Source organism: Astatotilapia calliptera, chromosome 17 (genome assembly GCF_900246225.1).
Source record: "Astatotilapia calliptera chromosome 17, fAstCal1.2, whole genome shotgun sequence".
Taxonomy (NCBI): domain Eukaryota; kingdom Metazoa; phylum Chordata; class Actinopteri; order Cichliformes; family Cichlidae; genus Astatotilapia; species Astatotilapia calliptera.
This window is the reverse complement of record NC_039318.1, coordinates 158801-186287: the sequence shown is the minus strand read 5'-3', so window position 1 is coordinate 186287 and position 27487 is coordinate 158801. Positions and strand designations below refer to the sequence as shown.

Genomic DNA, 27487 nt, shown 5'->3' with positions numbered 1-27487 from the left:
TTTACATGCTTCCAGCTCCCGTTTTTCCTCGATGACAACTCGTACCTTTCCACTCCCCTTTTTCTCCCTCCTCGCGCTCACAGACCCATAACGTGTATGGCAGTCCATTCTCCCTGCAACACGGACTACACTACCCATGATGCTGCATTCTTTAGAGCTATGCTTGTAGCATTCTGCCTGTTAGCTTAGCACAACAACAACAACAACGAAATGGCGCTCTCTCACCCAGGAAACACGCAGTCGCAGAGAGAGAGAGAGAGCGTCGCCCTGTAACCATGGCAACCGTAACGCTGCCGCCTGGAACAAAAGAGCGTAGCTGTCAAACAAAACCCAAACAGTCCTGACCCGCGACAAAATGAAACAGGAAAGTACCGCAGTGTAATCCATTTATTTCAACAAAGTAACTGTATTCTGAATACCACCTTTTTAAACGGTAACTGTAACGGAATACAGTTACTCATATTTTGTATTTTAAATACGTAACGGCGGTACATGTATTCCGTTACTCCCCAACACTGGTTGTATACTCTAAAGGTATCGCAGCATGAGAGCTGATGAGTCCAATAGTCTCTCTGTTCTAAACTAACCGCTAAACTGTGATGGTATATGGAGTCTGCAGTCAGCTGACCACTGAAACCTGACTACTAAGTGTCTGACACTGCAGGCTGACCAAGACTTCACTCCACACTACCCATCAGCTGAGTCAGTGGATCCACATGGATGAGACTGGATCCAGATTAGTTCGTGTCATTTACTCAAACAGCATCAGGAAATGTTTCCAATTGTCTTCTTCTATTATTTTGAATGTATTTTGTAAAGTTATGATGTCAAATGTGTGGTGGAATGAACCGGCAGCTTTTCCAATCTCACTATTGACTGAACATGCTTTAGAGCAGCGGTCCCCAACCCCCGGGCCTCGGACCGGTCCGTGAGTCGTTTGGTACCGGCCGCGAGAGTTGAGGCTCAGGTGTGAAATGTATAGTTTTCAGGGTTTTTATCGGTTTTCAGCGTTATTTTGTTATCGTTTTTATCGTTAACTCGGTTTTCCTGGGTCTTTTCAGTGTGTTATGAATAAATCTTCTTTTTTTCGGTACCGGTACTAGTTTTATTTTGTTGTATTTATCCGCGACACCTTAAAGGCCGGTCCGTGAAAATATTGTCGGGCATAAACCGGTCCATGGTGCAAAAAAGGTTGGGGACCGCTGCTTTAGACTACAGGCCACAACTACATTCATACGGTGCCTGAAGTGGTTGTATGCCTGGTATCTGTGGCCAGTTTGGGATCACCACGTAACCTAATGTGCGTGTTAGGTTACTGTGAGAGGAAATCAGAGAACCCAAAGGAGACCAGGAAGAAATTTCAAATTTCACACAGAAAAGTCAGAAACCCTCTTGCTATGAGCTGACAGATATCGCCCCGTTTCCAAGAGCTTGCTCAGGTGGATCATTGGATTGTTGTTGTTGTTTTCTGTATTATTGTAAAATATAAAGTGCTTTGAGAAAACTGTTGCTGCAATTTGGCACTATATAAATAAAACTGAACTGAACTAAATGATGCTTTTCAAACTTATACTTTCATTGGTTTGATACATCAACACTAATTTTACAGCACTTCAGATAAAAACACGGAAATGTAATTTTGGTGACAAATCCACCTTGTCCTGTACAGTCAGGACTCTCTGATACTAACATGCCTCCCTATAAATACAGCTCTGTGTAGGAGTTTAACTGCAGACAGACAGGTGGACATACAGATGGATCATAGTTAAGATTACAGACTGGATTTTCAAAATAAAATTCACATTTAGAGGGAGGCAGGTTTCATGTAGGTTGAGCAAAGTCTTGGATGGACGAGGTTTGGGTTTCACGTCAGGGCCCCTGATGTGGCACTGGATGAGGTTTTTAATAAGGAGGTGCATGGCAGGTTAAGCTTCTGTAGAACAGCTCATCTGCTCGTCAGAAGGTTGGTGGTCCAGTCCCCAGCTGCTCCAGGCAACATATAACCCCAAGTTGCAAGTTGCTAGAAAGCACGTGAGAATAGAAAATCTGAAAATCGTTGCCAGTTACTGTGAACCCCGCATGAGGTATGAATAGAAAATAAACTAGTAATAAACCATGTGCAGAATATTTCTCAGTAATCAAAGAGGAAAACAGAATCATATTTGGAGAGAAGCCATCCTCAAAGCTGATATACACATGTAGGAATGTGATCCATTGTCTCTTCACCTTTGCTTCAGCCAAAGTGTTGAGCCACTCTGATCACGTTATCTAATTTACTGTCGTTAATTAAAGGTTTGGATAGCTCAGTAGGTAGCGTGGTCGGCCCATGATCGGAAGGTTGGGGGTTCGAATCCACTGAACGGGCACCTGATATACCCCTGAGCAACTGTTAAAGAGTGAAGGTGAAAATTGTAGCCACTGTCTGTTAGACTGAGAATGTCCAACAGAGGAATGGGACGGATGATGGCAGATCCATGGTGTAATTGTGGTTGTGGCATTTCTGCCTCTCCATCAGCGTGTCCAAAATTAGCTCTGATAAACACAGACTGCATTTTACTTCTGGTCAAGTGATTAAAGAAAGTCTTTGCATAGCAGGCAGGGAGCCATTCATTCATAGCACAGCTGGATGATTGTGGGTGGATCTCAAAGACATGCTAATATGCAGCACTCAACATTTCATTTGCTGGAGTGACAGTGCTAACATCACACAGCACTTCTACCCCAGCCTGTCGTGAGATACAGGTCTTTCAATCCCCGTCCTGTTTAATCCAGTGGAAACAGCGTGTTGTATCCAGGCAACAAGTTTGTTGCCAGGTGACAGATACAGAGGTCCCGAGACCAGAGACTGCATGTAACAATTCCATATGAGTAAGGCTTTGAAAATCATGCTTTGATCAGCTTTACCCATTAAACCAAACGATGCATTCACATGCTCCGGCCTGCCTGCGAGCAGAAGAAGTGGCAGTAAAAGTCAATGGCAGGAAACTGATCTCTGCACCTTCTGTGAACCCTTATCTGCTTGCCTAATTGCCACATGGAATCGTGATGTTCGCAGTGACAGCTTATCAGAGGAGATATATCTGCCAGCAAATATGAAAACAGCCATAAGTGGTGGGATTATCAAACATGTTTCTGCCAACACACTGGGCCTTTAATGTGGCAGCCACAAGCAGAGATAATGATCATTTCCAAGAGCTTCAGCTGACAAATCCACCACCACCATTAAAGGCTTTCATTCTTGCCCAGAGCTGTGTGGGGAGACTGTATACTTTTACTTTGATTTAGATGCAGCTGCTTTAGCGGGGGCCATTTGTTTCCTCAGGCATGTTTATGTCAAGTAAGAACTCGGATTTGTTAGGCAAATATTGGAACTGTACGCTAGTTTACTGCTCCTTCTGTAGGTGAAACACCTGCTTTATTAAGCATATATTCTGTACACATATACACAGTACTATGGAACCTTTTAGACTCTTTTATCTTATTGTTTTGGTTTTTCACATTTTTGCTTTCAGCCACCTATTTTTTCATTCCAATGAAAATCCCGTGTGCTGTCAAAAATTTAATTAGCTGGAAAATCCTCCAAAGAATCTGGGAATTGCTTTGAAAAAACAGGAAAGATAAACAGGAAAGATTAAGATTGATCATGACTTTGAATGAATGAGTACTAACATTTAAGCACAAGTGTTAAGAAAGCAAGACTCCTCACTCAGCAGCTACAGTCATGAAAAAGGAAGTTCTCACTGAAAAGCTACACTACTCAAAACTTTTAGAAATCCTCAATTTTTCCACTTTTTTCAAATTGAAAATGGTGCATTTTAATGTCTAATTAAGATAAGATAAGATAAGATAACCTTTATTAGTCCCACACGTGGGAAATTTGTTATTTTAATTGCACTCTGAAATGAAAGCATAGTACAAATAAGCAGTTGGCATTAAAATAGAAACCATGGAATCAATTTATAGGCCAAAGTGTACTCTGATCTTTGACCCATCAGTAGCACCTTTGGCAGATATATATATATATATATATATATATATATATATATATATATATATATATATATATATATATATATATATATATATATATATATATATATATATATATATATACGAAGGATTGTGTGTGCAATGAACAGGGCAGAGCAGAAATAAACCGGCTGCTAGAGGAGAACAGACTGCTTCAATCACAGTTGCAAAAGACAGAGCTGAATGAAAGTTTCTTAAAGGATGATACTGAAAAAGTAAGATATTACACTGGACTACATTGTTATGCTGTCTTAATGTCCCTCTTCAACACTGTCAAAGATTTCCTGCCAATATCGAAGAAACTGACAGGTTTCCAAATGCTCTTACTCACACTAATGCGTCTGAGACTTGATCTTCCAGTCCAGCATCTTTGTCATCCATTCGATGTGTCCCACAAAACACTGTCTTCTGTCTTCACCGATACCATTGATGTTTTGTATGCCCGCTTAGGAGCACTGGTGCACTGGCCTGAGAGGCACTGTCTGCAGGCGACAATGCCTCCACAGTTTACTGAAACTTTTGGAAAACGAGTAGCCATCATTGTTGACTGTTTTGAGATTCGAACAGAAAGACCATCTAATTTAAAGGCACGTGCACAAACATACTCTCATTACAAGGGTACACACACCATAAATACCTCATCGGGATTACACCCCATGGAGCTATTTCTTTCATTTCCAGGGGATGGGGGGTCGTGCATCAGATAAACACATCACAGAGAGATGTGGCATTCTTCAAAAGCTGTTACCAGGGGACGTAGTATTGGCTGACAGAGGCTTTGACATCAGAAATGCTGTAGGAATGATGTGTGCGGAGGTCAAGATTCCAGCTTTCACAAAAGGCTACTGACACTTGATGCAAGGGACGTTGAACAAACAAGAGCAATTGCCCACCTGAGAATTCATGTTGAGCGAGTAATAGGTAGTTAGCGCAACAAGTTCAAAATGTTACACACTACAATGCCAATCCGATTACTCTTATCATGTGAGGCTGAAGACAACACTTCTTGATAAGATCGTTAAGGTTTGCTGTGTTTTGGTGAATATGTGCCCCAGTGTTGTTGTCAAACCAGGGCCAAATGACACTTGCTCCTGTTGAGTATTCTTAAAGCTGTTCTTTTGGATGTACTGTACATTGTAAATAGTTGTACTTTGTGTGAAGTTGTTTTAATAAAACAAAAAAGAATAGTATATTTGTTTGTTTGTTTTATTCTTGATCTGTTCACATGTACTTAGCAATCACATAAAAATGAAATGCAAACTATTTACATGGTAACACACAGCTGGCATTAATCTTGAACCACAAAATGAAACATTACAGGTTATTTAGAGCAGCACGTTGTTTGGAGAAGTATTTCCCAACAAGTTCAGGAAGGCACACTTTACGAAAGAAGTCTTGTGCTTGCTTTAAGCGCGGTTCCCAGAAATCCACATCAGGGAAGATGCATATCACAGCAAGGTCTCTCTGTGTCCACACAACGCGGTCACAGTGGTCGTCTGGGTTTCCACTACACTTCCTTATTTCATACGGGTCCACATTACGGATGCACGCAATTTTTTCAAAGTACCGTCTCTTGGCGTCTGGACACAATCGGTCGCGATACAGCCCCTTACAGCCCCAGTCTTTTGCGCTGATTTTGAGCATGGTTCTGGCAGTCCCGATTCCAACACTCCAACACTGTGCGCTTGTTCTGCTTCCTGGCCTACTGACGTGGCGCCGCGATCCCACAGTGCACTGCGGCGTGACGTCAACTCCAAAACCCTATATATATGTATATATATATATGTATATATATGGCAGCACAAGAACAAGCTCTGAGCACAAGATCCATAGAGGCCGGGGTCTATCACACCAGGCAAGACCCCAGGTGCAGACTGTGTAAAGATGCCCCAGAGACAATCCAGCACATAACAGCAGGGTGCAAGATGCTAGCAGGCAAGGCATACATGGAACGCCATAACAGAGTGGCCGGCATAGTGTACAGGAACATCTGTGCCGAGTATAACCTGGAAGTCCTGAGGTCAAAATGGGAGATGCCCCCAAGGGTGGTGGAGAATGACCGAGCTAAGATCCTGTGGGACTTCCAGATACAGACGGACAAAATGGTGGTGGCTAACCAACCGGACATAGTGGTGGTAGACAAACAGAAGAAGACGGCCGTAGTGATCGATGTAGCGGTTCCGAATGACAGCAATATCAGGAAGAAGGAACACGAGAAGCTGGAGAAATACCAAGGGCTCAGAGAAGAGCTCGAGAGGATGTGGAGGGTGAAGGTAACGGTGGTCCCCGTGGTAATCGGAGCACTAGGTGCGGTGACTCCCAAGCTAGGCGAGTGGCTCCAGCAGATCCCGGGAACAACATCGGAGATCTCTGTCCAGAAGAGCGCAGTCCTGGGAACAGCTAAGATACTGCAGGACCCTCAAGCTCGGGTCCTCTACCAGAGGCCTGGGAGCTTGAGCTTGTTTTTTTTGTACATATATATAGGGGGGCTGGAGCCTATCCCAGCTGTCTTAGGGCAGGAGGCGGGGCACACCCTGGGCTAACACACAGAGACAGACAACCATTCACACTTAGAAGCGAGACTTTGTAAAACAAAATGTTAGTGAACCTCAACGAAGATTTGTGTCTTCAGATTTCAGGTTTTGGGCCTTTGCAGATGTTGAAAGCACAGCACAGGTTTCACAAATTCTAAAAAAACAAACATATATTTGATTCCTCTGAATCAAACGTGTTTGGTTTTTGCATAACTGTCAAACTAATTTTAATACTAGACAAAGATAACCTGAGTAAATATAAAGTGCAGTTTGTAAATGGTGTATTCATGTATTAAAGAAAAAAATGCTATCCAAACCCACCTGGTCTTATGTGAAAAACTAATTGCTGACGTGTGATCATTGTACTGATGCATGACCTAAATGTGCTTCAGCTTCAGGGCGTGAGCCGATGGTTTTTCAGGATTTTCTTGTAGAAATCATCATTCTTCAGCTGACATTTAGGATTCCTGTTTAAGACACCACTCGTTGAGTAGTGGTGTCGCAAAAAAAAACCCCAAACAAAAGCAGGAACTGACATTTTCATCAGTGCAGAGATGTTTAAGTTGGAGATGAGGATGTCATTTACGAGTACACTCTGTCCTAACCACCTGCATAAAGAATGACAAATGTGAAAGGTCTAACGTGGTGGACGTTTATCATTTGTGGTGCTCAATGGATGAATATATTTATTTTTCATTGTAAAAACAGAATTTCTCCTTTACATTTTCATAATCACGTGTGCCTGATTCTCGCCCTCAGGCCATATGTTTGACACGCCTGAGCCAGGCAGACTGTGTACATTTGTACCAGAGTTATACAAATTAAACAGGACACCTGTGACCTGGTAGTTTAACCTTTACTATAGCAGGCAGCACTTCATATGCATGCAGTTTTGCATTTTTCAGTTTAATTCTTGAGTTATTCTTTTATATTATACGTTTTTATATATGCTGTACGGAACGGTTAAGGGTTCTTTCTATACAGCCTTGGACTAAAAGGGCTCTCCACTCTTGCAGAAGTTGGAACATGGCTGCCATCTAGTGGACACTTCAGCACTTTTACATCAGCCATTCAATGCCTTTGTTTTCTTTGAGAAGCCCCACTTGGTATGAATGTCAGTACAGGAATCCTGATCTGATGATACTAAAACTCACCTTATATAACATTTATGTTATTTTGTGTTTGGAAGTGAGTGCACAAAAAAAGAACCCTACAGTTTTTTAATTCTTTTACCTGAGTCACCACTTTTATTATTTTCCAGACCGAGGTGCATCCATGAAAGTAATAACTCAAGACCTGTTTGTATAATGACACTTACAGCAACAAATGGTTATGAATTTGACTCGCACAACATCATTTTGTTGAGAAGGACTGGTTATAAAAGGCAAAACAACATTTGAACAGCAAAAGCTCCAATCAACATGTTCATGCTGTAACTATTTGTTAACAGAAGCGCTGCTTTTATTGCTAAGGTTTCAAACAAAAAACAAAAAAGGACACCAGTGTGGATTTTGAATCAATCACATATTCAGTGCTTTCAGTGTTTCATTAACATCGTTGTTCAGACAGCAGGCTATTTTCAAAACACCTCCAGGTCTGCAGCGTTGTAGACCACTGCTGTCTCCTCAGTGCCCACAGCAGCTTCCTCTTGAGCCTCCTCGTCTTCTGCAGCTTCCTCCAGAGACTCCAAAGCCTCGTTGGTATCACTGGCAAAAGTCTCTCTGGAGACGTCATCATGCTCCTGCAGGTTTAGGGTGCCGATGGCCTGCTTCATCTTTTTGGCCACCAAATGTCGCCTCCTCTTCTGGGCAGCCTTCTTGCTCTTGTACTCCTTCACCTGTTCCTCAAAGAATATCTGCTTGATCTGGGCCTTGGTGATACTGGGGGTGTTCTTCAGCAGGTTGAGATACACCCCACCCGGTGTCCGACGCCTGCTGCCGTCCATGGTGTACACACCGCCACTCTCCTCCAGGGTGGCAGTCTCTCCGAGAAGTTCTATGGCTTTTTTCTTGCCAACTACTTTGACAACTCGAGTGATCAGCTCCTTTTTGGGCTCCTGCAGCCTGAACGCAATCTCCTCTATCACCTTATCATCTGGGTCACCTTCTGTGATCTCATAGCGGCCCTTGATGTCCATCTCTGCTCTGGGGCCCAGCCGCTCCTTTGCAGGTCTCTTTCTCTTTGCATCACCTCCTGTGTTCTCCTCTGACCCCCTACCCTTCATGTACTCCTCCAGCTCAGCATCCAGCATGCTCACTTCTCCTCCTTCCTTTGACTGTGCCTCCATCTCCCTCTCCTTCTCCATTATCTTCCGAGCTAGGACGAAATTATAAGTCTCCACATTCCTGGTGGACATGCCAACACCATCCATGCCAAATATGCCAAGTTCTGCAGTGATAGCGTCCTGGCACTGCTCTTGTACTACAGAGCCCCAAATGTTATTCACCTTGCGGCCACCCGTCGTCCCCTGGGCGGGCACAGGGGTCGGCCCTAGCCGGGCGCTGCATGCAGGCGGCTGTGGAGCACTGGACACTTTCTGGCGTTTCCGGCGCCAAACAGCCGCCTCCTCGTCAGAGGACTCCGGGTCACTGTCACTAGACTCTGCCGTCCTACCTGTGCTGCGATAAGCTGCGGCTGGAAGTGTCTGAGCATAGGCTCTGTTCTGGAAAGACTGGCCGCAGAAAGCCGGGGGAACCTGGGGTCGAGCTTCTTGTGCTGCTGTGGCTGGTCCCATCTCAGTATCCGAGCTGGACCCAGAGATCTCTCCATCTTCCAGGTCACCGTCCATGAGATCTCTGCCTCCCGCCATTTCTTGTCTGAAAGCCACACCGAAGCTAATGGCCGTACACTCCTGTTTTATTACATCGGCTAAAGTTGAGGCCACTAATTAGCGTGAACAGCTAACGCTGCACCGTTAGCGGCTAACGACACCGTTGAACCCAACAGAGAATTAATTAAGTCCGGGTTACAGAGGAAATACCTCCAGTGCAGGCTACAGCAGCAGGCCTTCTGCTCTGTATACAGCTGGACTTCAGCCTTGCTCTACTATTTCAGTCACACACTGAACTGCTAGGAAGAAGCTGACAGACCAACTTGAAACTCACAGAAAAAAAATCCGCGCTAGGCTAAACCGACACTTCCGCCTTCAAATTCTGACACCCTTTCAAAATAAACAAAAGCGATTAAACGTTAGAACGTTCGTTATAAACGAACCACGTCAAATATGGTTGAGAAGTATCCTAAATGTAAATATATATTACTTCAATACTTTATTTACAGCTAACGTGCAAACCAATAGGTCACATAGGCAGTTAGTCGTGTGGCAGCAATTTTCATATTTCCATATAATAGGTTGATCAATGTCTGAAATATAAAGTTATTTGTTCAGGTGTGTTTATCTCTGTTTTTTATTGGTTTAAGGAGAGTGTAAGAATAGATTTCTTTGTGCGGTTGTCATCAAATCCTGTGATATTTTTTCCCTACTATGAAAAAAGTAAGTCGTCATCTCCGGCGGATGTTGCGTCAGCAGAACGGCACCGTTACAGATAAACAATATGGCAATGTCCGTACAGTGCCTCACGTCTGCTGGGAGATTTTTCTTACAAAGACATTTACTGAAGAAGAATTCGATAAGCAGGGTAAGAAGAATTGACTCATAGTCATGTTTGGAGTTTCTCATTTAATTGATATGCCCGTGACAGCTGCCAGTGCTCAGTGTCATAGAGGAAAAGCTCTGCGCATGGCCGGCTTGTTTGCGAACAGCTATTTAAGCTAGCTTAGCTATCACGTGATCAACTCTTACTGTGATGTTTGGATGTCCCTGTGTAACAGAACCGCCAATGGGGCAGATTCATTCATTATCGCTGACTGGTAGCAGCAAACGTAACGCTCTAAGTTTTGAAGCGTCATGGTGACTGGCTGTCCTTCTCCCGTAGTTCACTGCTGGACCGCACAGACTCTTGGTTACCCAAGCTGCTCACCAGGTGGCGCTAAATGTTCCTGAAACCAAGGTGACTGCTTTAGAGAACGGACTCCGGGTGGCATCTGAGGACTCGGGGCTCCCCACCTGCACAGTAAGCTGGAAGTAAACAGTTTAAAACAGGCTGCTTTAATACATGCACGTAAATATGTTGTTAAAATACCATAACCATTGTGAAGCAGCCAGCCAAATGTAATAGGCATGACAAAAAATGTTAGCATCTGCTAGCTTTGCCACTACAGGCTGAGATGTGGGGTTGTGGTACAGTAGCAGCAGTTTGTGGAAGCGTATATTAATTCCTGCTTTGTTCCAGGTGGGCTTGTGGATAGATGCCGGGAGTCGCTATGAGAACGAGAGAAATAACGGCACAGCGCACTTTCTGGAGCACATGGCATTTAAGGTGAGATGGCAGCTACGCAGCAAAGTTTTTAAAGCAGTGGTCTTTATTTGAATGTATCTGGCCTATGCAGAGAGGGAAGAATGCATTCTAATAGTTCACAGCAGTATAATAACAAAATAATGACATAAATGTAAAAATTCAGAGTTTCTTTATAAATGAAAGTAACATTCAAGACTTTGTTCACTTTGTCTGTATAAATGTGTGACAGGGCACCAGGAAACGCTCTCAGCTTGATCTGGAGTTGGAGATCGAGAACATGGGGGCTCACCTCAATGCCTACACATCCCGCGAGCAGACTGTTTACTATGCCAAAGCTTTCTCCAAGGATCTTCCGAGAGGTACGGGAGGGCAGAGGGGCTGAATGTTACATGGCAACATCTCAAACGAAAAACCTGGAATGTGTTAAAGCACAATAAAATATCTCTCTGTGTCAAAGCTGTGGAGATTCTGGCTGACATCATCCAGAACAGCACGCTGGGAGAGGCGGAGATCGAGAGGGAGCGAGGGGTGATCCTTCGAGAGATGCAGGAAGTGGAGACCAATCTGCAAGAGGTGGTCTTTGATTATCTGCATGCTACAGCGTACCAGTCCACAGCGCTGGGAAGAACCATCCTGGGCCCCACTGAGAACATCAAGTGAGACCAAACACCTAAAAAACACAAAGTACTCTGAGGTTTGCTGAAAGCATCCTGCACAGCTTAGCTTCCTGCTGTGTGTTTGTGACGCAGGACCATCAACAGAGGAGACCTGGTGGAGTATATCACCGCTCACTATAAAGGACCCAGAATAGTGTTGGCTGCTGCTGGAGGTTAGAGCTGTTTTCTGCTCACGTTTCGTTAACATTTTCTGTAAACCTGCAACAAACAGTCACTGATGCATGAGCACTGCTCAAAGTATGCAATAAATTCTGAACCAGAGTAAAGTTGATCTGATCTCCAGGACTCGCTCCCTCTCTGATCAGGTGTCTGTCATGACGAGCTCATCGATTTGGCCAAGTATCACTTTGGAAAACTTCCCAGCAGACATCAAGGCGAAGCCCCGGCTCTTCCTCCGTGCCATTTCACAGGAAGTGAGGTAAGGCTAACTTTAGTTTCTCACTACTGCATAACGGGGCGTCACATCAGCACAGAGCAGCTACTGTGTTATTTAAAGAATGAGATCGAGTGTATCAGAGTAACACGGTTGTCTCTAAGGTGGATGCAAATGAAGGGTGATGGCTCAGACATGTCCACGTCTTGGAAAATGTTTAAAACACACATATTACTTGAGATGCCTTAAATCTAGTTCAGATGGGTCTACAAGTGAATATGACTTTAGTCAGATGGTACGCGAGTTTCTGCACATTTTTTTTTAATATATTTTTATTAGGATTTTGTTCATAGTAACAGACAATGACAAAAAGAACAAGTACACAAGAACCAGAACAGAACTTAGCTCAGGCAATACAAGATTCTGAGGCACATACAAACCACAACCTCTCCAGGAATCAAAGCAAATCACAGTAAGGCAAGGCAAGGCAAGGCAAGTTTATTTGTATAGCACAATTCAACAACAAGGTGATTCAAAGTGCTTTACAGAGACATTAGAAACAAAAACAAATAAAAAGCATGATTTAAAATTGATTAACACAAGCAAACAAACAAACTAACTAATTAACAAACAAACAACAAACAACAGTATATAAAATCAAAACAGATAAAATCAGAACAGTAGATAAAATCAGTAGTTAAATGTAAGTTTTGAAATTTAAGCTTAAAAGTGTGGATTTGGTGCTTTATTCAAATGCAGCTGAGAACAGGTGAGTCTTCAACCTGGATTTAAATAAACTGAGTGTTTCAGCTGATCTGAGGCTTTCTGGGAGTTTGTTCCAGATATAAGGAGCATAAAAGCTGAATGCAGCTTCTCCGTGTCTGGTTCTGACTCTGGGAACTGATAAAAGACCGGATCCAGATGACCTGAGGGATCTGGAAGGTTCATACTGGGTCAGGAGGTCATTGATGTATTTTGGTCCTAAACCATTCAGAGCTTTATAGACCAGCATCAGAACTTTAAAGTCTATCCTCTGACGGACAGGCAGCCAGTGTAAAGACCTCAGAGCTGGACTGATGTGGTCCACTTTTTTGGTCTTAGTGAGGACTCGAGCAGCAGAGTTCTGAATGAGCTGTAGTTGTCTGACTGATTTTTTAGGTAGACCTGTAAAGATGCTGTTACAGTAATCAAGCCTACTAAAGATGAATGCATGGACTAGTTTTTCCAGGTCCTGTTGAGACATCAGATATTTGATCCTTGAAATATTCTTGAGGTGATAGTAAGCTGACTCTAAGTTTAGGTCTGCATCCATCACTACACCCAAATTTCTCGCCTGGTTTGTGGTTTTTAGATGTATAGATTGAAGTTCTCTGGTGACCTGTAATCGTTTTTCTTTGGCGCCAAAGACTAAGATCAATAAGATCAATAGTCAGGCAAATGAATTCAGACTGGGAAAGCCTCTGCACACGGTTTAGATTTTCAGTCGGACTTGGATCATCCAGTGTGACTGCATCATGCAGGTTCATGCAGGCTGTGCTTTCTAGTTCACACGGCATCAGGCTTTCATTAATGGAAACCTTTTAGATGAAGAAGGCGATAGATGTGTCGGATATTCCCTGAAATGAACGATTATACTGCAGCTGGACATGCTCGGGGAGACGGTGAGATATCGTTTAGAGGAGTAACCAGAACAAGTTTGCTTTCAAGTTGTATTTAAAGTGGTTTAAAAGACGTGTAAAAACAGTCATGAATTCAGTTTCTATATACACATATGCATCCTGTCGTCTGCTGCTCGTCTCACAGATTAGATTTGCTCTTTAACCCAGCTCTGCCTTCAAAACAAAAGCGTTGACAGTTCCCCACTAACTCCTGCCGGCCTGTATCACAGCACTGAGAACTGTAGATACTTCCAGTTAGGGCTGGGCCATATTATACCGTTCACGGTAATACTGGTATAATGTTAGGCAACGATAGGAAAATGAAATATCGCGATAGAATGGGAGTAAAACGCGCATGCGCGGTGCCTTTGTTTTCATACGCACATGGCCGATTGTTGAGTGAAACAGATGAACCAGAATTGGTTTGTAAAAATGGTGCAGCTTCAGTGATGTGAAACTGGTTTGGTGTTTGTCCGTCAGATACACGACAAAGCACATTTTTTTGCAGAACATGCAAGCGGCCGTCGTTATTGTCGTATTTGTCGGACTAAGATGCTCTTAAATAGGGATGGGTACCGGTGTCCGGTGCCATGATGGCACCGGTTCTGACAAACGGTAGTAACCAGACCGAAAAGCAGCGCACATTTCGGTGCTTTATTTCGGTGCTTTTTTTCCCTGAGCTGTGATACACTTCTAGCCAATCATTTTACGTTTCCCAGGATAGTAGGCGGGGCCAGGTACGTACGTTCAGTTAGAGCAGAGCTACAGATTAAAAATGTCCAAGGCGAAGCGGTCAAAAGTCTGGCTGTACTTCACAGCAAAATATGCAAACTCAGCAGCAACAAGTGCTTTAAGCTGATACTGTGATACTGTCAAAGGAGGTAACTCCTCAAATCCGATGAAACACCTGGCGACGCATAGTGTTTTTTTTTAAAGCCGAGAAATGCGCTGTATTTGATAGCTTGCTGCGAGACCTCACACTGTGCACGTTGGGTGGGTTGCCAGTTATCGGACCCGGAGCAACATCCCCCAAAAACCCGAAGAATAGAGTCCTGGCCCCTAGCCCTGCCAGTGTAGCAGAAATGATGAGGATGATGATGCAGCAGCAGCCGTTCTTCTCTGCGTGAGTAGCTTCATGTTGTTCGTGTGTAATTTACGTTGAGTAGGCTAACCACGTTATTACATTAATGCATGTAAGGTGAACTAGCAAACATCATCATAGCTACATGCGGCTGTCTTCTTGTTTGATGGCAGATGCTCCCTTCACCCTGGCCAAAAAGGCTAAAATGACCAAAGAAAAAGTGGGAAACAGCTGAACATGAGAGGTTTTTGGACAAAGTTTGTGTTTTTTTCCATTGTTTAAGCACTGCTTCCAGCCAAGAGTATATACCATATATGCCCCATAGCTGCAGAAAAGGCTAACATTGTTATCTTTTTACAAAAAAAAAAAACAGCTGAACATGAGAGGTTTTTGGACAAAGTTTGTGTTCTCCATTCTTTAAGCACCGGTTCGAGCACCGTTTAAGCACCGGCACCGTTTCAAAAGTACCGATTTGGCACCGGTATCGGATAAAACCTAAACGATACCCATCCCTACTCTTAAATCTGGGAGTAATCTGGGTCCTAAACTCCGTATGCTTCAGGTCAAACGACACTGCAGCATCACTGAGAGTTTAAAAACTGTCTAAATTCTTTCATCTTTAATAAAACGATCAGCATTGCTGCTTTACCAGGTGAAACTATGAAGTTTAACTTCCAGGCATCCATGAAAACAAAATGTATTACATTTAACGGAGTTAGAAGTTAGCAGGAAGCTAGCGGAAGTTAGCTCGCTAGTTTCGCTAGTTACCTAAGCATGATATAGCATGTTCTGACTGAGAGATTTCTGAAAAAAATCAAACGTACAGCTCTGCTATCACTTCCAACATAAATGAAGACAGGAAACTAAACAGCAGTGACGTTTGTAGGGTTACTGAAGTTGGGCTAGCTGGTATATAATGATGTGCTACGTGATCGCTAGCGACACAGCTATGTTAGCATAACATAAACAGTGAAGCTGGAGGACGAACACTAACACTTTTCCACTTATAAAAGTTAACGTGAAGGTTCTTCATGGTTAGAAACAAATGCAATCGCATGGCAGGATGCTGTAAACGGACCAAACTTCAGTCAGGAGAACAACTGAGATAATCCATCCACAATACCAGGTTAGTCATTAATATACTGCAACAACATGGGAATAGAGCAGCTGCCAGAGAATTCAACATTAATGAATCAATGGTACAGAAGTGGAGGAAGCAAGAAGAATGAGTTTAATAAAGTTTGATTTATCTGACTGCTTTGTTTCGCTTAATGTGCCTTATAATCCCGTGCACCTTATGGTCCAAAAAATACGTACTGCACACTGCAGTTTAATGTTGCAAAGCACCTCTTTTTAACTTCAGTGGATATTATACATGGTTATGCTCAGGATATGTCAGCCCATTTCTACTGGAAATGCCTTTTGGTTAAACTTTCAGCAAGGAATTTGCATTTGCACGGTTACATTTTTATAAAGCTTTAATGTACATAAAAACCAGCTTCTTGTTTACGTAAAAATAAATGGAAGGTTGTCTTTTTGTGCTAGTAATGTTGTGGAGGTGTATTTTGTCTCGCATCAATTATATCGTCAGTTATATCGTTATCGCAAAGTTTCAAATATATATCGTGATAAATATTTTTGGCCATATCGCCCTGCTCTACTTCCAGTAGACCTCAGTTAAGTATTTGTGTGCTTTCTATCATTCGTTGACTGTGAAACTGGTGCAGTTTCATTTCAAGTTATTAAAAAAAGCTTTAATTTGGTGAATGCTTCAGGACTCTGTTACGGTTTCAGATCAGAGTCCGTGACGACAAAATGCCACTCGCTCACATCGCCATCGCCGTGGAGGCTGTCGGATGGTCTCACCCCGACACAATCCCACTCATGGTAGCCAACACGCTCATTGGAAACTGGGACCGCTCGTTTGGTGGAGGCGTGGTGAGTACTGAGGAAACCTTGGATGTGGCACGTGTTGTTTTCTCTGTGCTGCTGCTAAATGCTCTTCCTCTTCTTCGCCATCTTTAAATAAAAACTGACCACACATACGTGCTCAGCATTTATTCAGCGAACCGTTTGTTTCTATGTCCTCTGAGTTTAGAATCTATCCAGTAAGCTGGCTCAGATGGCCTGTCAGGGGAACCTGTGCCATAGCTTCCAGTCCTTCAACACCTGCTACACAGACACAGGCCTCTGGGGACTCTACATGGTGTGTGAACCCGGCACCATCAACGACATGATGCACTTTACTCAAATGGAATGGTGAGCGCGCTCAGATCAGTTTAGTCGTCAAAGTTTTAAAGAAGGTTAAACCTGCTGACTGAACGTGTTTAACGCTTGTGTGTCGCTGCTTCCTGTCAGGATTTCTCTTTGTACCAGTGTGACGGAGAGCGAGGTAGCTCGGGCCAAGAACCTGCTCAAGACCAACATGCTGCTGCATCTGGACGGTAAGGCAGCGTGACTGTAGAGCGTGCAGTCGTGCGGCGCCTGGTTTCACGTGTTGATCTGCTTCCTCCAGGATCCACCCCAATCTGCGAGGACATCGGCAGACAGATGCTGTGCTACAGTCGCAGGATCCCTCTGCATGAGCTGGAAGCCCGCATTGATGTGAGTCGACAGGTTCTTCTGCTCTGTCAGTAACTGTTACCGGAAATCCAACTGAGGGCTGCGTTTTGTACAAGTTCATAACTCTGTGTACTCTTAGTATCCAGCAGCTACGGTTGGCTCTGTTATTGCAGCTCAAACTGAGGCCTGTACTTCACTTTTTATTTACCTGGTAACCATGGTAACCTGTTTAGACAGATTATAGTGGTGAGACTGCGTCGCGTCTCCAACACCTCCACGTTGATGCGTCCTTAGCGCGTGGTGTCGCAGAACGTCGCAGCTGAATTCCACCTTTGTGACTGTTGAACGTAGAAAAACTGCAACCAGAGGAGGAAGTGAGATCCCAGGAACGTTGAGCTTTCTGGCACTCGTCACGTGTGCTTATTTGCTGCTTCCATATTTAAAGTTAAAATGCATCATAAGAGTATATTTTTTCATAAGGCCAGGTTTCTTTACATTTAAAGCAGTAAGACCAGAACAATAACAGAGTCACAGTGATAAACTGTGTGAGGCTGAGAAAACCTCAATGTAAATCTGGTAACGTCCCAGCCGGTGTCTTTAAGCACGACCTGAAATAATGTTTGAAAAGCTCTTTTTGCCCTGATCCTCCACCATGTTTGTCTCTGGCTCTCCACAGGCCATCGACGCCAGCACCATAAAGGACGTGTGCACCAAATACATCTACAACAGAGCTCCTGCCATCGCAGCTGTCGGTACGTTTTCAAACACGGGACGCCTGCAGAGGCTGAACTATGCAGACTGATGTTTTAGCTTTTAGCCCTGATTTACAATTTTAATCAGTTTTCTGTCGCCTGTAAAGAAAAGAATGGTTTATCAGAACTCTGGGTTTAAATCTTGAGCCAAAACAGGAAGTGAGCGTAGCTTCAAGTGTGACGATGCAGTCAGTCAAAGATCAGAGCGTCTCTGGAACTCAGTCTGTGTTCAAACTCGTGTTTCTGCCTGATGTTAAAGCAGATAAGCAATAAGTTTGTTTGTTCTCAGGTCCAATCGAACAGCTGCCCGACTACAACCAGATCCGCAGTGGGATGTTCTGGATGAGAAGCTGAGCAGGACACGCTGAGGAAGTGGACAAATGCAAAATTTAAGTCGTGTCACGTTATTTTTTCCTTCTTTTTATTATAAAATAAAGACCAACACAATAATGTTAAAATAACAGATTCTATTAACGCGTGGTTCTTGTCATTTTTTATTTTTGGCTGCCACTTGTTCCTGAGCAGCTTTCTTGGCTTTGACCATCTCCACCAGTTCCTGTCAGAGGAAAAAGGAAACGTGTTAGTTCCTCAGTTTGTCGCTGCAGAGTTTCACGCTGCAGTAAAAACACTTTAATGCAAAACACGAGCCTTCTGAGCACAGACCACGGCAGCAGCATACCTTATACCTCTTCATACAGTCCTTCTTGCTTCGTCCACGCACAGCAGCTGCGATCTTCTCCCAGCGCTCAGGCGTGTTGACCGGGTAGGTCTTCAGGGCTTGTTCTAGAAGTTTCTGCTCCTCTGTGGTCCAGGGGGCAGCATTCCCATCACTGCCTGAGGCTGAGGGGCCACACGTGACAACACAATCGTCAGGAACTCTCAAAAGCTCACAGCTGACGACTGAATGTTTTCATTACATCAGCTACTAAATAACGACTGGGACAAAAACGAGCCATCTACAGAAGCTGTGCCCCAAATAGAGACCAGCTCAGCTGCAGTAGGTGTGGTCTAGGGCCGCCACAAACTATTACTTTGATAGTCGACTAATCAGATCATCATCCATTGGACGTACAACGTACAGCTTATTGCACCAGCAGCATCTGCTCTTATTTAACTATCATTAGCTTACAGCTGTAAGTGTTTAAGGTGCTAACTAAAAATAAAGACAAGATGATAGTTTATTAAATTTTAATGAAATCTGCAGATTGTTTCGGTGAAGTTTAATAAACTCCTTGCTATCTAAAATATAACAGGACACCGGAGTATATTCTGGAGCATCTCACACTTCTGATGATCAGCTGTCTGCTTGACGTTTATTCAGCTGTGTAAAAACTATAACTTTAATCTCAGCCAAACCGATTTACTCAGGAACAAATAAAATACTGAAAAAAGGCCAAACAATAACATTTGAAGACGATTTGCCGGGAGTCCGGTGTTCTCACGGCTCTAGTGGGCCTAGCCCCCGGCTAGCTATCGAGCTAGTGGGTAACAGACGTCTCCGAAGACGTCGGAGCGCTTTTGAAAATATGCGGTGTCTTGATAAACTGAGCAGATATTTGAGGTTTACACAGCTACATTCTCGCCTGAAAATATGTTAAACGTTTATTTTGTGACCCAGAAAGAATAATAAGAGTAATATTAAAACTAACTAGCTGCCGCCATTGTTGGAAACTGGAATTGGCAAGGCCACGCTATGAATTCTGGGATAGGTGGGCCACGAAGTATACACCTGACCCATCCTTCAAATCTGGGGAAATGAAGGCCGCGTTTGTCAGAGTCTTCGAATTTGTGCAGCCTTTGTCGTGTCGCTGTAACATAATCGGCCTACAAATGCGGGCACAGGAGGATGCGGTTCCTGAATTTGGACGCTGTCACTACCGGATCCGTACCGGAAACCTGATCAGTACTCCGCATGCGCAAATCTTCCGTCACTTCCTCTCGTTGCCAACATTGCGAGAGTTAATGTATTTAAGTGACACGGTTAGCGCCCAGTTAGCTCTTAGCATTTCTCAGCAGCTCTGCCTGCTTTTCGACTGCCCGGGACATTTAAACAATGGAGAATCCGTTTACAAACAAATTCATGCTTTTCTCGTCCCCCGATTGAGCAACAGCGCCGTAAAATAGAAAGAATGGCGCCTACTTACAGACTTAATAATACTGACTTAGTAATGTGTCACGTGAAGATTCATCAGCCAGATGAAGTGTTTACTGACAACTGACAGTGACAGCGCACATCATCATCACTATTCCAACAATCCTCTCCTCACAGACGAGCATAAACACACTCGACTGTCACTAAATCAGATTTAACACGCGCTTGACGCTAATTCAGTTTACAATAGGGTTCATTCGCTCGGTCAGCAGGTGGCGGTATCCTCGTACCCTGTACTGCACGGTCCAACTTTGCACAGGCGCAGTAAGGATCGGGGAGTCCTGATCCGTAACTATCGTGTTATTTTTCGTTTTTGTCTACATTATATTGAAATGCTTCATTATTGCAAACAATTTAAGAGATATTTATTATTCTTAAAATCTTGAGAGATACTTTGACCCGTAACTATTGTAAAATTGGCTCTGATATGGTGCAGGAAAATGTACAGGCATATTTAAAGTTCAAAGGATGTTAGTAAGATCACCGACTCGTTACACTGTAACATCGTGTTTGATCACAGCGAGCATCACTGGGATGTGTGGTAGCCTGTGTGCTTATGCAGTGAGCTAATGTGTTTCAGTCATTTCACAGAAGCGCTGACGTGTGCGTGTAATCTATTACTGACACGATCAGCACAGGGAGGAGACGTACTTGATAACATTTGATCCACAGCACGTCTTTGACATTCTGCTTGGTGATGGAGCCAATCAGAATCGATCAGGTGTGTGTGTCTACCCCAGCCTCACTTACCATCAAACCTCTCTGAGGGCACAGCGTTGTCGATGGAGGGCGGCACTGATGTGTGCTCCTTCTTGAACTTTTCAAATGCTTTTCTATTTATTTCATCTTTCTGCACCGGATCTGTGGATGAGACCGTAAACAGCAGCAGGTCAAAGCATCCATGCGCCTACAGATAAAACCGTGGTAAGCTGAGGTTTCTTTGTGAGCTTACCGAGTCGTTGCAGGTTCTTGGCTTTGTTGATGACGTCTTTGGCCGTCCTCTTCATGCCGCTGGTGGAGTGCGTGTTCATATAGTCAGCAATAACCTCCCACCTAGGAAACACGAAACAAGCTTTATTGACACACAGTTCCCCGATTGACGCCGGCTGTAATTCCGAGCGCTCACCTGGCGTTGGTTCCAGCAGGGAACAGGTTCACTGCTTTTATGAGCAGCTGGAGGTCCTCTTCGTTCCAGCCCTTCCCCCCGCCTGCTCCCCCGCTGGCCTGCTCAGAGCTGCGAGCCGCCTGCCTGGCCTGGATCTCAGCCTCCCTCTCCTTCTGCAGCTGAGCATTCACCTCCTGCACCTGAGGAAACAGCAGCAACCTGTTTGTCGACGTGCTGGCTCCTGATGGTCTCCGGCTTCAAACCTGAGGCGCTACAAAGAAAAAGTTCCTCTACCTGCTTTTCTACTGCTGCCTTGTTCTCCTCTTTAGAGCCCGAAGCCAACTCTTCATTGAGGGACTGTAGGCTGGAAAGAAACAACACACATGCGTCACATCTCATCAAATGCACTGCTGAAGCTTTATGAAATAATAATTACACTAAATCTTAATTCAAGCCTGTAGTTTGGCACATCATGTCAAACCACCAAGTTCTTCACACTTGTAATGAAACCACAGGCTCTTCTGTGTGCCAGAGAACTGCTCCTGCCTGCAGCTGCAAAGGGTTCCTCTCCAACACTGAAAGCTTTCAGCTGCAGATGAGCAAACCTGACCTGATGTTTCACAGATGATATCCCAGGTCATTCCTTTCATTATATGGTAAGCTGTTTAAATGTAACCAACATTATCAACAGCTTTACGCTCATCCAGGATCATCTCATGGTGGAAACCTGAATCCAGTTTGTTTCTTCAAAGTCGAGCAAGAAAACAAAAAGCATCACGCCCTTTGGCGACGGCGGCCCTTTGGCGACGGCGGCCCTTTGGCGACGGCGGCCCTTTGGCGACGGCGGCCCTTTGGCGACGGCGGCCCTTTGGCTAAAACTGACTCGTACCTTGTTAGTTCCAGGCGGTCACAGAGTTTCTCCACTTCCTCCATCATTTTCACACTGTCAGCCTCGTTGTCTGCAAAGTAGTTCCAGTTCTGTGGAGAGGAACAGCATCAGATAGTGAAAATGCACCAAGCAGCAGCAGCACACAAACACGTCTGACACTGTAGGCGCTTACCTTGCACATGGTCCTGAGTTTCTGCCTCTCCTTCTTGATGGCCTTCTTCTGGATCTCCTTCTCTTTCTTGGCCTGCTGGGCGGCCTGCTTGGCTTCCTCTTCCTCCTTCTCCTTTGCCAGCCGAGCTGCCTCCAGCTCCGCCCGCCGGGCCTGTCAGACACGCAGAACCTGAGCCTGTGACCAACTGAAGCTCAGCATCTTCTCACAGCATGAACTGAGCAGCTTTAAGAAGCTTCTTTGACTGGAAATATGTGTATTACCCACAGTGTGAAGCACTGAGTGGTGTTTTTGTCCAAACATGACAATAAGAAAACCAAACTGTCCAATACTGTCCACTGCTCAGATTCTGGTAAACAGAAGCGAACACTATCCACTCTTTAAATTTCATAACAGCTCCAGGTTAAGCTGCTCCTTCGTGATCCAGGTCACAGAGAGGATGGAGGAATTACAGCGCCTGAACCAGGACAGGAAGCTGTGTGAACATTTGTCCTGCAGTAACCCTCCTTCATTTATTGATTTATTTTCCCTTTGTCACGTCTGCACTGGCAGGAATAAACTCAGCATGGATTGTTTTAATCACCTTGTCTAACTAGAGGAGCAGCTAATGTAACACGAACGTTGCAGCTAACAGCACCAACCCAATGAGATGATTCTATGCTGCTAGCTTTACCGTTGGACGTAACAGTCGCACCTTTAGGCCAATCGACCTTCCCCGCCGTGAGTGACACCTACCCTCTCCTTCTCTTCCTGCTCTCTCTTCTTGGCCTCAGCTTTGGCTTTCTTCTCAGACTCCTTCCTGGATTTTTCTTCTTCTTTGAATTTCTTTATTCTAGGGTCGCAGCCGTAGGCAGTATCTGCAGTGAAGCATGACAGACGATGAGTCACACTGCAGCCTCTTTTTACAGACCATCTCTGTACGTGCAGCAGCTATTTGCTCAATACTTCAGGGCTTTGTGTTGCTAATGAAGTGTGTGACTGTACCAACTAGTGTTCGTATTCTGTTCATCTCCTCCTTCTTCCTTTGAGCCCTCGAAGCTCGGTTCTGCTTTTCAATCCATCTCCTCTCATCACGACTACACGGGGGGAGAGTTGACGCGTTAGACGACAGAGGGCTAACACCTGCTTCATCAGGGCAGACGGGAGCTTACCATTCAGCCTTCTCCTTTTCTTCTTCATCCAAGTATGAAAATTCCCTCCAGGAGTCAAAGTTGTACCTTTAACCAAAGAGAAAAGAATGAACCTTTACCCTGTGTTTGTCTCGTTTTTTCATTCAAAGGAGCATCTCTCACTCTTCCACTTACCAAAAAGAGTAAAAATTATCCACTTCTTCAAAAGAGGACTCCGCGGTTCCAAGTTTGGGCACATGTTTCTTGGAAGACCATCTGGCATTTCTCTCAAAAACGGGAGCAAATCCCTCAAAAAAGTTCTCTTTCCCTTCACTCTTGGAAGGCACAGAATTGTCGAAGGTAGGATCTACACTGTCGAAGGCTCTCCTCTTCACGGGGTCGGACAAGATTTCCACAGCTGAGGTTCAACAGGTGGGTCAGTTAGTTCAGCAGATTCCAGAAACAATGTCTGTGTTGACGATTAGTTGCAGCACTGCGTACCTTTAGTGATGCAGGTGAAGTAGTCATTGTCTCCTTCCACGATCTGCTCCCCTGCAGCTTTCCTTTTGTCGGGATGGTGCTTCAGCACAATCGATTTGTCTGCAGATAAACGGCAGAGACTTGGGATCAAACTGCGTCATTACAACAAACCAGAGACATGAAACACGCGTGTAGGTGGGAACATACTCACGGGCAGCTTTGATCTGTTTCTGTGTCGCCTTGTACCTCAGGTGTGGGAGCCCAAGCACAGCATAGTGATCTTGATTCTGACAGGTTACAGGAGAGTATGCTGTGTCACATGACAGTAACGCTCAACGACATTATTGCAGCTCTTAAACTCTTTGGAGTCCCTCAGGGTTCCTGTTCCCCTGACTCTGTTAGCACCAACAGCTACACCTGTTATCAGATCACCGCTTCAAATAATCACTTAGTCCCAACACCGTACAGTAAATATGGGTTTACTTTAAAACATTACATCTGCACCGTCTTCTACAATCCACGTGCGGCCTTTTCGTTCCAGATAAACTCTAAAGTCAAAAGAAAAAACTCGCCTTCACATGTATCCGTCTACTTGTAACTAACGCTTTATTTTTAACGTGGAATACATTTCACTACAGGAAGTGCTCACTGTCGTTTGTAGCGATGAACCAAAACCGTTTAAGTTTGCGAGGCATTTCAGAACTCACCTGTGATTGGGTTTTTCAGCTTCATCTTAATGCAGTGAATCGAAGTCTTAGTGGCACTGACTGCAGGATCTGGCACAGGTGTTAACACCTCACCATGAGATCATTAAACTAATGTTCTGTGACTCACAGATTAGATGCACTACTGCGCTGTAAGCACACGGCACCGTAACCACTGAAACGTCAGTAACCGTGAAAAGCTTGAAATGGATAATTGTGTGTTTCAGAAACATGACTCAAAGGACTTCACGATGAACCACATTTTAATCTCAGACAATTAAATGAACGACACTGGAAATGCACGCTCCGCTGAGAGAACGAGGCAAAAGCAAGTCCAGCCCTGACGGGGCCTGATGACGTGCTGCATGTGCCTGGTGTGCAACAAACCCAAAGCCCTGAAACAGCAGAAAGTAAAGAGTTCATCCATCAAACTGGATTATTTTCCTCTGTTTGGAAAGCACAACACCGTTAACTGATTCAAACAAAGCAGCGGTTGCTAACGTGAATTATCATCGACTCAGGCATCATTAAAGCACGTCTGTGCAGCGTGTCAGTGCATCCATCAAACACACACACACGGCCAAAGATAAGCGTCCACAGACAGTGAGTATCGAAGGCTTTGGAAAACTGGCTGTGCTGCAAAACACGCACCATCACCGGTTCAACTGAATAGTTTTTCCAGACTGTAAACACATCACAGGGAAGTGGAGAGGGCTGTCAGGAACCTCACTCTGAAATTCCCAACACATTCTACTTTGCTTACAGAGCATGCCCTCAGGTCAGCTGAACAAACTCCCCATCATGTTTTAATAAACAGGATCACAGCAGAACTTTGATGATTTCAGTTTTTGTTACATTTCAGTAAAAATGTTTCATCCATATTTGTTTGTCTTCTAAGACAGAAGAACCGTTTAGTACCGATGTGAAAGCAGGGATCTCTTTGCAAACAGCTGAGATGTATTGTCACATACCTTCCAGTCTTTAGGATCAAGTTTTCGGAGCATGGAGTACTCCTCCAGCTGAAACTCCTCATCTGCAGACTCTTCTGAGGACTCCTCCTCTTCCTCCAGCTCCTGGAAGGAAGACGACACATTTCTGTTTCTCCTCCTTATGTAGGCCTCGAACCACCGACCCACGGGCTCCACCTGAACCTGTGCAGAGGCTGTGAGGAGGAAGAGACATTTTGGTAAATGAAGCATCTTTGCTCCCTTTTTTGTTACTACGACACTGTAAAACTAAGTGTTTCAGTACTTCGAATCATTACTTATCTTAAACTTGAACACTGCCAAGAGATTTTTAGCAAAGCCTCAGGCGTTAATTAGCATGTTAGGGCTAAAGCGTTTGCAACTTTTCAAAGCTTTACATTAGAAAGACTCCAAGGTGGAGGGCTCTGGCAGCTATGGCTGTCTTTTATGTACAGTCTATGATTGACGGCTGGGAAACTAAGAGGCTGTTTGGCAGCAAAGAGCTTCAGAGAGACTAAGCAGACTATGCTCAGAAAGGGTTTTACTGCCAATGTTGAGCAGGTTTACAACATTAGGAAATTGCTGCGGTACTTGGTGTGAAACATGCTGTAAGACAAACACTGAAACATAAAATAAAAATTGAAAGTGCTGAGCAGATTGGTATATACATGAATGCAGCTGATCATCAGTGCAAAAATGGAGCCGATGCAGAGAACACAGGACAGGGTCATATGCTTGAGGTGGGAACAGTCTTATGGTTATTGAAGAACTGAAGCAGAGCTGCAAGCACAGTGCGAGTGTCACAACCATCACTGCCCCAAACATGGTGGAAAGTCTCACTGCGAACTCAGGATCCTCCAAACAAGAACTCCCACAGCTGAGAGGTCCCAAAGGAAGCGCTCCCAGTGACTGACTGAACATGTCGCCTCTCTCTTGCTTTGTCATTTTAAAGCTACAAAAGTATAAAATGCATTATTACTGGAGATGAATCAGCAGCACCGACATGTGACACGCTGTGCGGCGACACCGTCACAGTTTAACGGCCGTCAGTCAGTAACAGGGAGCGCTGCGTGTGTCCACCTTCACGCCTGTCACAGTCGTTCAGCCCTTACGTAACAGCCAGGTACTGCTCCACATGAAAGGCTGTGAAATTCCAAACTAGTCTGTCATTAATAATAATAATTATAAGTAGAAGCCAACTAACCGGTGAAGCTGGTGAGACGCTCTGGCGGCAGCGAGTGAACCCGGCGACAAACGCCGTTTGGATAACCCGAGACACAACACGGCTAACTAATACAAACGCAGAGACTTTACCGAGCTTCAAATTAGCCGGCAATGTTAGCCTGCTGTGTGCTCTGTTTAGCTGCATGCTAACACGCAGAGCAGCAATCAGTGTGTAAGAGTGCCTGCTCAACTAGCTGCCTCCCTCTGACCTCCTTCAGTGCTTACCGGCAGCTGCTCTGTAGACAACCGTTTCGTCCCCATCCAACGCTTCCAGCAGCATTTTCAAAGCAGGTTACGCGAACATTCAGATGCCCGAATGATCAAGTGAGACCTTTAGAAAGTGCTACAGTCTGTGGCCCGCTCTCTACCACATGGGCCTCCTTTTGCCACTGCCAATCCGAGAACGAGCTCTGCTGTCACACCGCTAAAACCTCCGGGTGTCTCATCGCGCCTCGTCACTTGTAGTTCCGCCGTTTTTGTTTTGGTATTTATCTGTAGATTAAAACCTGGCCCCGCTAGCTAAACATGTCATACAGTTTCTCTAATAATTAGGATGTAAAAATGATACGCACAAGATTCCTGTAGCCCCCAACAGAACAACATGATAATATTATATTTTTTAAACCCGTAAAGCTGGTACATCCTCACTACAATTCCCGCTTGTGT

General features: G+C 44.4%; 3 protein-coding genes across 3 annotated transcripts; 1 reads left to right on the top strand and 2 right to left on the bottom strand.

Moving 5' to 3' along the window:
• Positions 1 to 7779: 7779 nt before the first annotated feature.
• Positions 7780 to 9719, bottom strand: phax (phosphorylated adaptor for RNA export). Its single transcript, XM_026148158.1, has one exon. It carries the CDS (start codon positions 9370 to 9372, stop codon positions 8143 to 8145), a length of 1230 nt encoding a protein of 409 aa, XP_026003943.1. The 5' UTR covers positions 9373 to 9719; the 3' UTR covers positions 7780 to 8142.
• Positions 9720 to 10067: 348 nt separating this feature from the next.
• On the top strand, positions 10068 to 18485 carry pmpcb (peptidase, mitochondrial processing subunit beta). The gene is made up of 13 exons (XM_026148156.1): positions 10068 to 10201; positions 10499 to 10636; positions 10856 to 10942; positions 11151 to 11280; positions 11379 to 11577; positions 11671 to 11750; positions 11904 to 12016; positions 16505 to 16648; positions 16809 to 16969; positions 17069 to 17154; positions 17226 to 17314; positions 17949 to 18024; positions 18314 to 18485. The coding sequence occupies exons 1-13, from the start codon at positions 10118 to 10120 to the stop codon at positions 18376 to 18378; spliced, it is 1452 nt and encodes a 483-aa protein (XP_026003941.1). The 5' UTR covers positions 10068 to 10117; the 3' UTR covers positions 18379 to 18485.
• dnajc2 (DnaJ (Hsp40) homolog, subfamily C, member 2) lies at positions 18429 to 27239 on the bottom strand. The gene is made up of 16 exons (XM_026148155.1): positions 27047 to 27239; positions 25604 to 25794; positions 24140 to 24215; positions 23950 to 24048; positions 23644 to 23866; positions 23491 to 23556; positions 23324 to 23415; positions 23075 to 23196; positions 22343 to 22492; positions 22171 to 22259; positions 21576 to 21645; positions 21303 to 21481; positions 21129 to 21229; positions 20927 to 21037; positions 18704 to 18864; positions 18429 to 18580 (listed from the first exon to the last, which is right to left on the bottom strand). The coding sequence occupies exons 1-16, from the start codon at positions 27099 to 27101 to the stop codon at positions 18512 to 18514; spliced, it is 1854 nt and encodes a 617-aa protein (XP_026003940.1). The 5' UTR covers positions 27102 to 27239; the 3' UTR covers positions 18429 to 18511.
• Between the last annotated feature and the right edge of the window lie 248 nt (positions 27240 to 27487).